The following is an 11,601-nucleotide window of genomic DNA, read 5'->3' on the forward strand; positions in this document are numbered from 1 at the left end:
ACCCTCCAGCCACTCTGTGGAAGGAAGACTGGGCAATCTACTTCCATAATTTACTGTCTTGGAAACTCAAAGGTGGTTGCTATGAGTCAGAATTGACTCAATGGCAGTGAGTTGGTATTTCTTTCTTTCCTTTTTTTTTTTTTTTTTCTTTGACAACTGAATTTTCTCCAACAAACATTAACTTGTGCTGTATTCAAAGGCTATAAATAGGCATGTAACTTACCATAAAAATGAGAGATACTATTGGGGCAGAATGATACATAAGCAAATGATTATAATTCATTGTCATAATAGCCAAGTACGTAAGAGATAATACGGAAATGAAATTAACTCTGTTTAGATATTTAGAAGAATCAGGATCAAATCTGAGTGGTTTATAAATTTAAAAAGTAGTGAAAGGAAAGAGGATGGAATATCCAGTGCAAAAACACAGAGGCATGGAGCATGAGTCAAAAAGAAAAGTGCAAATAGTTATCAGTATCTTAGAAGCAGAGATGAATAATGCATCCTGGTATACATTATCATGGCAAACCAGATGGATTCTCCTCTGATTGTCAGATGTCCTTTCTGGTTGGCCAGTTCTGTGGCTGTGTCTTGATTAAATACGGTTATGTCCCTTCTGCTTAGAGAGAAATAGAAAAGGACAGTGAGACTAAAGAGATAGGCAAAGGCTAGATCATTGATGCCATGCCAGTAGTTTCAACTTTACTCAATGGCTGATGGCTGCTAGTGAGAGAGAACAGGGAAAGAAATGAAACAAGAAAATGGGAAGAAATAAACTACCTAAATATGGCTTTTTAGCATAAAACAATGAAAATGGAGTATGTCTTGGGAGATTTTTATTTTACCAAAATACTTGAAAATAGAGTGTTTAGAGATTATAGAAATGTTTAACTGTTGTAAAATATCTGGTGTCAAAATTACATGTTAGTTATGGGAAGATGTATATTAACTTTTAGTAAACACACAAAACTGTAATAGATCATTAATTTCTCTTTATCCACTTTAACCTTACCATTGTTCCACATTATAATAAGACAATTTTCTTTCCTTGACGTAAGGTAAGCACATATGAAAATTGACAGCAGATTTTATTGGCCATCAAACTAATTTAAGTCTTCCAACTTAAACTGAACTGGAACCGATGCATAGTGACCCCTCCCTGGGTTTCCAAGGCATTATAACTACACAAGTAGATTGCCCAGTCTTCCTCCCAAGGAGTGGCTGGTTGGTTTGAACTGCCAGCCTTCTGGTTAGCAGTCAAATGCCTTAGGCACTACATCACCAGTTCTCCCTTAGTTGTTCTACTGCAAGAAGACTTAGCTGAGAGTTTTATTTATTTATTTTAAAATATAACTAAAGTAATCTTTTTTCAGTCATGCCATAGTAGTCTCTAAAATTTAGACACCTTTTCTTAAGCTAAAATTGTTCTTGTGACATTTTTTTGTTGCTATATAAAAATGTGTTTACACTAAGAAGTAAGGCAAAAAGCTTGTTAATAAAAATAGAAGTATTTATCATTTCTCATCTTTGATCACACCTTGTTCATCATATGCAAAAGTATTTTTATATTTACTTCAATTAGAAACCTAAATTAATACTCATTTTCCCCAATGTGCTGAATTGTGGATTCTGAGAACTAGAACTGGCAAGTCAGTTAAACCTGCCAAACTATATACACTCAGTTTCTTACATCTGGGATGTTTATCCATCTGAGTGTGGGATACACACAATTTATGATTCTGAAATGCTCCCAAGTGTTACAAGACTATTTTAGAGTTGACTGAGTAACTTTTAATACATTTGCTTGATCAAGACATGTAGAGAAACAATAATGAAGATTCTGATGTTTTTTCTGTTCTTTTGATCATCACAGATTAAAGAACACCTTGCTAAGGGGCAGCGAATGCTAGCAGGTGATGGAATGTCCCAGGTGACCAAGACATTGTTGGATTTAACTCAGAGGAAAAATTTCTATGCAGGCGATCTTCTGATATCCGTGGAAATCCTCAGAAATGTGACAGACACGTTTAAAAGGGCAAGTTACATCCCTGCATCTGATGGTGTCCAGGTAAGGGAGACAATCATAGGAAGGACAAGACTAGAGAAGAAGCAATCAATATTTGGCCCCAAGAAGTCAGTGCACCCACCTTGGGGGCATCCTAGACTAAAGGCAGAGAGCACTCATTCTTGCCAGGGAGACATCCAGTTTGTGCTTAGTGTGAGCTCTGGAAATAATCTCAAGTCCTTTAGTCATTGCCCACGTCAGTGTCTGCAACCATAAAATGCAGATAATACATCTCCAGGAGATATTGAGTGAGAATATGGGACACATGAAGTGCTTTGAACCCTTAGATAAAAGGTGCTGTAGCAAATTCAAGGTATCCTGGATGTTTTAGTCTCACATTTACTATCACTATCTTGCCATAGGAGATTATTAAAAGTACATTAAGCATAATGAAAGGACATTAACTATAACATGCAAAGAAGACATAATTTAAGCTTTGTTTGGAGATTCTGCTGTTAGAAGGAGGAATGCCTTATTTAATTTTGTGGAAACTTTGCCTTAAAATATCAGGCAAATAAAATATTGCTCTGAATAAGAAAACAGAAAATTCAGTAACTCCCCACAGCATATTCTTCTTGTCAAGGAAGACTTTTAGCATAACATTATTTATTTCCATAATAAAATTTAAGTACTCACCCTATTTGGGTATTGCTTTTGCCATTACAACAAGCTCATTGAGTGGCAAACAAAGCAGCATATTTAATGCAACTGCAGTTTGCTTTTCAGTTTAACCCGTTTTGTGCTGTAGGCTAAAATGTATTCCTGCCTAGAATGCTGAGTTGGTTTCTGTATTTCCAGCCTAATGTTCTTCCTGTATCTCTATATAAACTTCATTAAAATAGAGGTTTGGCAAAACTCCCAGAGCAGGTAGCTTTCTTTCAGCCTACTCTTCATTTGGGAGTTTCATTTACATTTCCCTTAAAGAATGTAAGTTCTTGTTCTTCTTGTTCTTCCTCTTCCCCTCCTCCTCCTTCTTCCTCTTCTTCTACTTCTTTTCTCCTCTTCCACCTCCTCCTCCTTCTTCCTCCTTGTCCTCTTCCTTCTTCTCCTCCTTCTTGGATGACTTACTCATGAAGATCAAATAATACAAGGAGGAGAAGGAAGGGGAGGAGGAGGAGGAAGAGGAGGTCTTCTGTATTCCTGGTTATATATGGGAATAGAATGTGTGCCATGAGGTTTTCAATGGCTGATTTTTCAGAAGTATATCACTAGGCATGTCTTCTTAGGCACCCATGGATAGACTTCTTTTGTCAGCTTTTCACTTAGTAGATGAGCATGTTAACCATTTCCACCATTTAGGGACTCTGTGTATGTTATACATACATTTTTTGTCTTTATTACATGATAATAAACTCCAGTTGTAACCTTAGTTATCATTCCTTTTATCTTATGTAAACTCCAGACCTCTATTTCCAAGGGCTCTGAGCATTTCTGATTAGCTATCACCTCAGGTTTAATGTGACATAAACTCATCTCAAGTTTCAAGTTCTCTTGCATTTATATTTCTCTTTGTAGAATTACCAGTCCCTGGGATAGAACCTAGAACATAGAGAATGTCATTTAGACTTTTCCCTTCTTTCCTATTGGTCAGCCTAAACAACACCTCTTCCTTCCATTCTTTCCTCTCTTTCCCCACTGCTGTTATACTAATTGATTCAATATTTATCTCAATCTACATTATTTCCTTGGACTCTTTCCCTTTATTTTCTTTCCTATCTTTATCTCAAACCTCATCCGTCTTACCCAGTGAGGTCCTATTCATTGTCCTAATGCAAAGTTGTCCTGAAATGGAGGTTCAACCATTCAGGATGTGGTATAGGATCAAGAACTGATTTTGAAGGAAGAAGTCCAAGCTGCACTGAAGGAACTGGTGAAAAACAAGACTCCAGGAATTGACAAAATACCCATTATTGAGATGTTTCAATAAACACGTGCAGCATTGGAGGTGCTCACTCATTTTTTATTTACTATCATTCCAACAAATTTGGAAGATAATAACCTGGCCAAACAACTGGAAGAGATCGACATTTGTGCCCAATCCAAGGGAAGGTGATCCAACAGAATGAGGAAATTATTGAACAATATCATTAATATAACACTCAAACTTTTGCTGAAGATAATTCAAAAATGGTTGTAGCAGTAGATTCATAGGCAACTGCCAAATTTAGAAGAGGACATGGAATGTAGAATATCATTGTTGTCAGATGGATCTTGGCTGGAAGCAAAAAATACCATAAAGATGTTTACCTCTGTTTTATTGATTATGCAGAGTGGATCATAACAAATTATGAATAACATTTCAAAGAATGGGAATTTGAGAACACTTAATTGTGCTCATGAGAAACCTACACATAGACCAAGAGGCAGTCATTTGAATAGAACAAGGGGATACTGCATGGTTTAAAATCAGGAATGGTGTGTGTCAGGATAGTATCCTTTCACCATACTTATTCAGTCTGTGTGCTGAGCAAATAATCTGAGAAGAAGCATAAAGCATTAATATTGGAGGAAGACTCAAGAACAACCCGTGATATGCAGATGACACAAATTCATCTTGCTTGCTTAAAGAGAAGATGACTTGAAGCACTTACTGGTGAAGCTCAAATAATAGTGCCTTCACTATGTATTGCCCCTCTACATAAAGAAAACAAAAGTCCTCACAACTGAACCAATAAGCAGCATTACAATAAATGTAGAACAGGTTGAAGTTGTCAGGGATTTCATTTTACTTAGTTCCACAATTAACACCCATGGAAGCAGTGGTGAAGAAATCAGACATCATATTGCACTGGGCAAATATGCTGTAAAAAGGCCTCTTTAAAGTGTTAAAGAGCAAAGATATCACTTTGAAGACTACCTCTCTAGTTGTATGCATGAATTTGTCTTCCTTTCACAGATGATACACAAGCCAAATTAACTACTCCCTGACTCCTGAATGCCCCATATATTATCGGTTTTGTGTCTTTGGTCCGTTTGTGCTTTCACCCTAGCTTGGCCCATCCAGTTTTCTAAAGTAATCTCAGTCCTCTGGACCTCTAAATTCCAATAGCACTTCTCTGATACATTTCTTTGTATCTTGTATTATTAACACTTGTAAGTTCATAAAATGGAAGAAATTTTCCTGACCCATTTTTGTATCCTGGCCCAACTGCAAGCCACTCCCCCAAACAAGATTTAGCACAGAACCTTGACTATAGAGTGTTCAATAAGTTTTCCATGAATTAATTAATTAACAACAAAATAGGCATGTACATACCATTGAGATTTTTCCTCCCTTCTCACTGGGAAATAATGAGCAAAGATTAAAGAAATGTTAACTAAAAATATACAGGGAAAGTATATTCCTTTGAATATGTTGTGCTGTTGTTGTTATGTGCCGTGGAGTTGGACCTGACTCATATCGACCCCTCCCTGGGTTTCTGAGGCAGTATCACCAAGGAAGTAGATTGCCCAACCTTCCTTCTGAGGTTCCTTCCGAGAGGTGGCTAGTGGGTCCTTTAAATATAGTCATGTGTAAAACATTTTATATAAAGTGTCTTGTAATGCTGGAAATACTGTATTGAATGAAAGATTCATTTGATACATTGATAAGGAGATAAAATAACCACGATCTCAAGTGGCACGATTTATCCCAACACATGAGGTCCTTCTATTTGCTGAAATGATTCCCATGTAATAACCATTTCAAGCAAGTAAGGTTATATCCTGACTTTGAAGAAAATCTGCCCATAAAAAAATTTCTGTTATCAAGGCTTCTAAATCTCACTGAGTAATTCTTCATATAGATTTATTCTTACATTTTTGTACCAACTATATCTGTTCAATAATCATAGTTCAGGATATGAGAAATTTATATAAATGGGTTTAACTGAACAAACACATGGAACTTCATATAGAATCATATTTTTAAAATTAATAAATTACTATTTTTGCCTTCCCTCACATCAACTCACAGCAAATCTTTTTTATGTTTTTTTTTAATGGTAATAATTTTTCTTTTTTTCTTTTTTTTTTTTTTTTCACTTCCTTTCATCTTTCAACAACTACAGCTTGACACATTGACACATTCATAAAGCAGAATGCTGTTTTCAGCTGAAAAAAAAAAAAAAAACAGTTGTCCTCAAGACAGTGTTGACTCTTGTTGACTCCGTGTGTGACAGAGTAGAACCATGGTCCACAGGGTTTTCAAAGGCTGCTTTTTCAGAGTATATCACCAAATCTTTCTTCTGTGGTAGATTTGGGGGCTAACTTTTGGTTAGCAGCCAAGCACATTCACCATATGTACCAATGAGGGACTTCTTTCTCAGTTTGAAGAATCAATAAAGTGATGACATTAATGTTTCCCAAAATTATTCACCTTAGTGAGAGATATCATTACTAGCTGAAAAGTTGGCAGTTCAAATCCACCCAGAGGTGCTTGAAAACCCTATGGATGTAGTTCTATTCTGCATACCTGGAGTCATCATGAGTTGGAATCAACATGATGGTAACTAACAACAACCTAAATTTGGAAATCTTAGAAAATATGTTCTCTTTGATTATTAAAAAAAAAAAAAAATTACTGCCATGAAGTCAATTCCAACTCATAGTGACCACAAGACAGTAAATTTTTATGGACGATGAAGCAGTCAGAGAGTTTGAATCACTAGCCTTCTGGTTAGTAGTCAGATGCCTTAGGCATTGTGCCATCAGAGCTCCTTGTTATTTAAGAACAATAATTTAATGCCATTGACAATTGAGAAAATAGGAAACCAAAAGATAACCTGCTTTTTTTAAAAAAAAAAAAAAAAAAGTATAACAAATCTTTATTTTTTCTTAACTTTTTGTTTTTGTGATCTGGGTGAAAGTTTATGGAGAAAATTGGTTTTCTATTCAACAGTTCAGACACATTTTGATTGAAGTCTCTGTAATGTAACAGCACTCTTCCAAATTCCTCCCTGTCTTTACCATTTCCATTCATCCTTCTTTCTTATCCCTTCTTGCCTTCTGAGTTTCTTCCCTGGAAAAATGCTGCCATTTTGATGTCCTATGGTTCATTGTTCTAAGAAGTGCATCCCTCCTTGGTGCTATTTTTCACTTTATTGGCCTGTCTATTGAGCTATTAGATGTATTCATTTCCAGTCTGGAAGAGTATCTAAGGGTCATAGTCTTGGGGGATAAATATACCATGGTATATATAAACAATAGAATACTATGCAACATTAAAGAATAACAATGAATCTGTGAAACACCTCATAACATGGATGAACCTAGAGGACATTAGGCTGAGTGAAACTAGTCAATCACAAAAGGATAAATATTGCCTACTGTAAAAAGTCCAGAAAAGGTTTACACACAGAAAGAATCATTATTTGAAGATTACCAGGGGTGGGAAGAGAAGGGAAGATAAATCATTAACTAGAGGATAGATGTGTATTGACTTGGGTGAAGGGAAAGGAAATATAAATAAGGGAGAGGTCAGTATAAAATGATCAAAGCAAAGGAAGACACTGGAAGGAGTACAGGAGTTTCAGGCAGCATAGGTAAATATTATTACATAAACAATCCTGAAATAACAGTAATAACAATGTTCTGTGACTGGATATATAAGTAGACATGAAAGCACATTTGTGGGAAGGCAAATGGGACTAAACTTCTGAATACATATAGTTTTGACAGAGGATATTTCTACATATGTATTTATTTGTGCTACAAATATATCCATGAATATAGTAGTGCATACATGGGGCAAAGTTATGAAAATATCTTAACCAGAAAGACATATTCTTGTCTAGCAAGACAATGTTGTACATCCTACTTCGGTGAGTAGTAACTAGGGTCTTAAAAGCTTGTGAGCAACCATCTAAGGTGGTCTCTCTCCATCCAGAGGAATCAAGAGTGAAGAAAATCAAAGACAAACAGAAACAATTAGTCCAAAGTCCTAATAGAGTACAGGAACCCCAGCCTCCACAACCTTAAGACCAGAAGAACTAGATGGTACCTGGCTACCACTGCTGATCACTCTGAAAGGGATCACAATATGAGATCCTGGAACAAGTGGGAGAAAAGGTAGGACAAAACTCAAAATAATATAAAAGACCAGGCTGGCTGGCCTGATAGAGATTGGTAGAACCCTGAAATTATGGCCTTTAGACACTCTTCCAGCCTGGAACTGAATTCACCCCAGTGGTTTAACTCTTAGCCAAACAATATAAGGTCTATAAGGTGAACAATAAGAGTTCTCGTAGTGTAGTGCCTAAGGCACTTCACTGATAACCAGAAGGCTGGCGGTTCAAACCCACCAGCCACTCCTCGGAAGGAAGGTTGGAGAATCTACTTCCATAGTGATACCATCTCAGAAACCCAAGAAGGGGTCGCTATGAGTCAGGTCTGACTCAAAGGCACATAACAACAACAACAAGGTGAATAATAACACCAGAGAGTATACATTTCTTAGAATAATCCACTTTATTCTTTAATGTTATATACTATTCCATTGTGTGTATGTACCATAGTTTGGTTATCCATTCATCAGTTAATGGGTACTCACGTTGTTTTCACCTTTTTTCTATTGTGAATAGCGCTGCAGTGAACATGGATGAGCATATATCTATTTGTATCATTGCTCTTATTTCTCTCTCACCTACCTAGTAGAGGGATTGCTGGACCATATGGTTTCTCTATTTACAAATTTTAAGGAAGCACCCTGCCATTTTCCACCATGGTTGTACCATTTTACTGTCCCATCAGCAATGTATAAGAGTTCCATGCTTTCCACATCCTTGCCAGCATTTGAAGTTTTCTTTTTTTGCAAACTTTGCTATTAATGCTGGGATGTAATGGATAATGATCATGAGCATTTCTGCATGTGTTTGTTGACCTGAATGTCTTCTTTGGTGAAGTCTCTGGTTCATGTCCTTTGTCCATTTTTTAACTGAATTGTCTTTTTGTTGTTTAGGTGTTGAAATTTTCTATACATTCTAAAGATGATCCAATATGTTGTTGCCATAATTATTTTCCAAGGCTGTCAGTTCTCTTTTTACTCTTGTGGCAAGTTTTTTGTTGTATAGAAATGTTTAATTTTCAAGAGGTCCTTATTGTCTAGTTTGTCTTCTGCTGTTTGTATATTTTTAGTTATATTTGATAGTTTATTTATGCCATTTATTAGGGCCTCTAAGTTTGTCCCTATATTTTCCTTTGATGATCTTTATAGTTTTTAAGTCTTTGGTACATCTTGAGTTACTTTTTGTATATGGTAAGAAAAATGGATCCTGGTACATTTTTCTGCATATTGCCAGTACTGCTTATTAAAGACACTATCTTTTCCCCATTTTATGGGTTTTAGCCCTTTGCGAAAGATCAGCTAGATGGATTTACTTCTGGATTCTCATTCTGTTCCCTTGGTTTATCTATCATTGTACCAATACCAGGCTCTTTATCATGGCTGTAGAGTTGGTTTTAAGATTGTGGAGTGTAAGGCTTTCTATTTCATCCTTCCTTAGTAGTGCTTTGCTTAGCCAGGGTCTCTTTCTTTTACATATTAAGTTGGTGATTAGTTTTACCATCTCTTTAAAGTATGATGGTAAAATATGAACTGAGATTGCATTGTTTCTATAGATAGCTTTGGATAATATTGACATTTTCACAGTGTTAAATCTTCCTACCCATGGGAATGGCATATTTTACAATTTATGTAGGTTTCTTGGTTTCTTATAGTAGTGTCTTGTAGTTCTCTTTGTATAGGTCTTTTGTATTTCTGGTTATATATATTCCCAGGTACTTCATCTATTCCTAAGTACTTCAAGTACTTCTTTTTTTTTTTTTTCTTTTACTTTTTCTTAGTTTGATTGCTGTTGTCTGTTTTAAAAGTACAATTATTATTAATACTTTTGTCCTTTTTATTATTATTCTTTATTCTTCCCCTTCCAGGTCCTAGTTTTCAGCTTTTTTCTTTTCCCTGTTCCTGGTTACAATTTTTTTTTCTCATGGTTAACCCAGATCTTTGTTTTTCTTTTTGCATTTTTTCCATTTTTTTCTTCATTATTCTCCTTCTCTGCCTATTTTCTCTTATTGTCTTATCCCCAGATATTGCAGGTTTTCTTGTTTTATTCGCTGACCTTCTTGTTTGACTGGAGGGTGCAGCCATTTTGATTGTATACACATGGCAGCCATTTTGGATATTTAAAGTAACTGAGGGCTCAGCCATTTTGAATATTTACAAGTGGCAACCATTTTGAATTTTAAAGTGATAGCATTCTCATTCAGATTCCAGGGACATAAGAACAGGCAATGAGGCAGGAAGTAGGGAGAGTACAAAAAAAAAAATGCAAAGGGGACCAGAACAGATCAAGGAGTCAGCCGCAGGAACCCAGATGAAGAGAGGGAACCCAGGCCATGCCACACAAAAAGTGAGGCCGGAAGGCAGGGAGAGGACAGAAAAGGCAAAGGGGATAGGAACAGATTAAGGATTCAACTGCAGGGAGCCAGGTGAGAAGAGGGAACCCAGGCCACCCACCACAAGCTGCGAGGCGGGAAACAGGGAGAGGACAGAAAAGGCAAAGGGGACTGGAACAGATCAAGGAGTTAGCCACAAGAATCCAGGTAAGGGCGGTTGGAGGGGTTTCCAACAGCTTAGGGAGACAAACTTGTCTGTCAGTTTGTCCTACTGTGGTGACATGAACCTGTGAGTCTTGAGGCTGTGCCGCTGGTATTTCAAACCCAGTGGGGTGCACCTGTTGCACAGGTATCAGCCCGGCTTGCAGACTGAGAAAGACTAGGAAGAAGGAGGAGGCTATCCACTTCTCAAAGAATTGACCAGGGAAAACCTCATGAGTAGCAGAGAAACACTGTCTGATGCATTACTGCCCAACTTTATGAATAGTCCAGAAAAATCATCCAATACAGAGGAGGAAGATGAGACACTTAGCTTAGAAAGCTCTCAAAGTAGGACTAGGCAAGAGCTGCATTATCAGATAAAAAATCAGCCTTACTCATATGGATAAGGTAAAGCTTTTGAGACCTCCATTTGCTGACATTGTACCACTCAAATTGAGGAACAGCTACAAATATCCATTAATAATTGGAACATGGAACGTATGAACTATGAATCTAGGAAAATTGGAAATTGTCAAAAATGAAATGGAAAGCATAAAGATTGATATCCTGGGCATTAGTGAGCTGAAATGGACTGGTTTTAGCCATTTTGAATCAGACAACCATATGATCTACTATGCCAGGAATGACAGTTAAAAGAGGAATAGCATGACATTCATCATCACAAAGGATGTTTCAGGATTTGTCCTGAAGTACAGTGCTGTCAGTGATAGGATAATATCCATACACCTACAAGGAAGACCCATTGATATGACTATTATTCAAATTTATGCACCGACCACCAAAGCCAAAGATGAGGAAATTGAAGATTTTTATCAACTCTTGCAGTCTGAAATTGACCAAACTTGCAATCAGGATGTGTTAATTATCACTGGTGACTGGAATGCAAAAGTTGGAAACAAAGAAGAATCACCGGTAGTTGGAAAATTTGGCCTTGGTGA

At 36.7% G+C, this 11,601-nt stretch overlaps 1 protein-coding gene across 1 annotated transcript in view; it reads left to right on the top strand.

Moving 5' to 3' along the window:
- The window catches only part of ADGRB3 (adhesion G protein-coupled receptor B3), a 1,013,812-nt gene that overhangs the window by 472,476 nt on the left and 529,735 nt on the right, over positions 1 to 11,601 (top strand). The window contains exon 9 of the mRNA XM_007945182.1: positions 1,877 to 2,071. Coding sequence (XP_007943373.1) covers positions 1,877 to 2,071 — 195 coding nt within the window. The remainder of the gene's footprint in view (positions 1 to 1,876; positions 2,072 to 11,601) is intronic.

Source organism: Orycteropus afer, unplaced genomic scaffold (assembly GCF_000298275.1).
Source record: "Orycteropus afer afer isolate SDZICR_OR568_19922 unplaced genomic scaffold, OryAfe1.0 scaffold00133, whole genome shotgun sequence".
Taxonomy (NCBI): Eukaryota; Metazoa; Chordata; class Mammalia; order Tubulidentata; family Orycteropodidae; genus Orycteropus; species Orycteropus afer.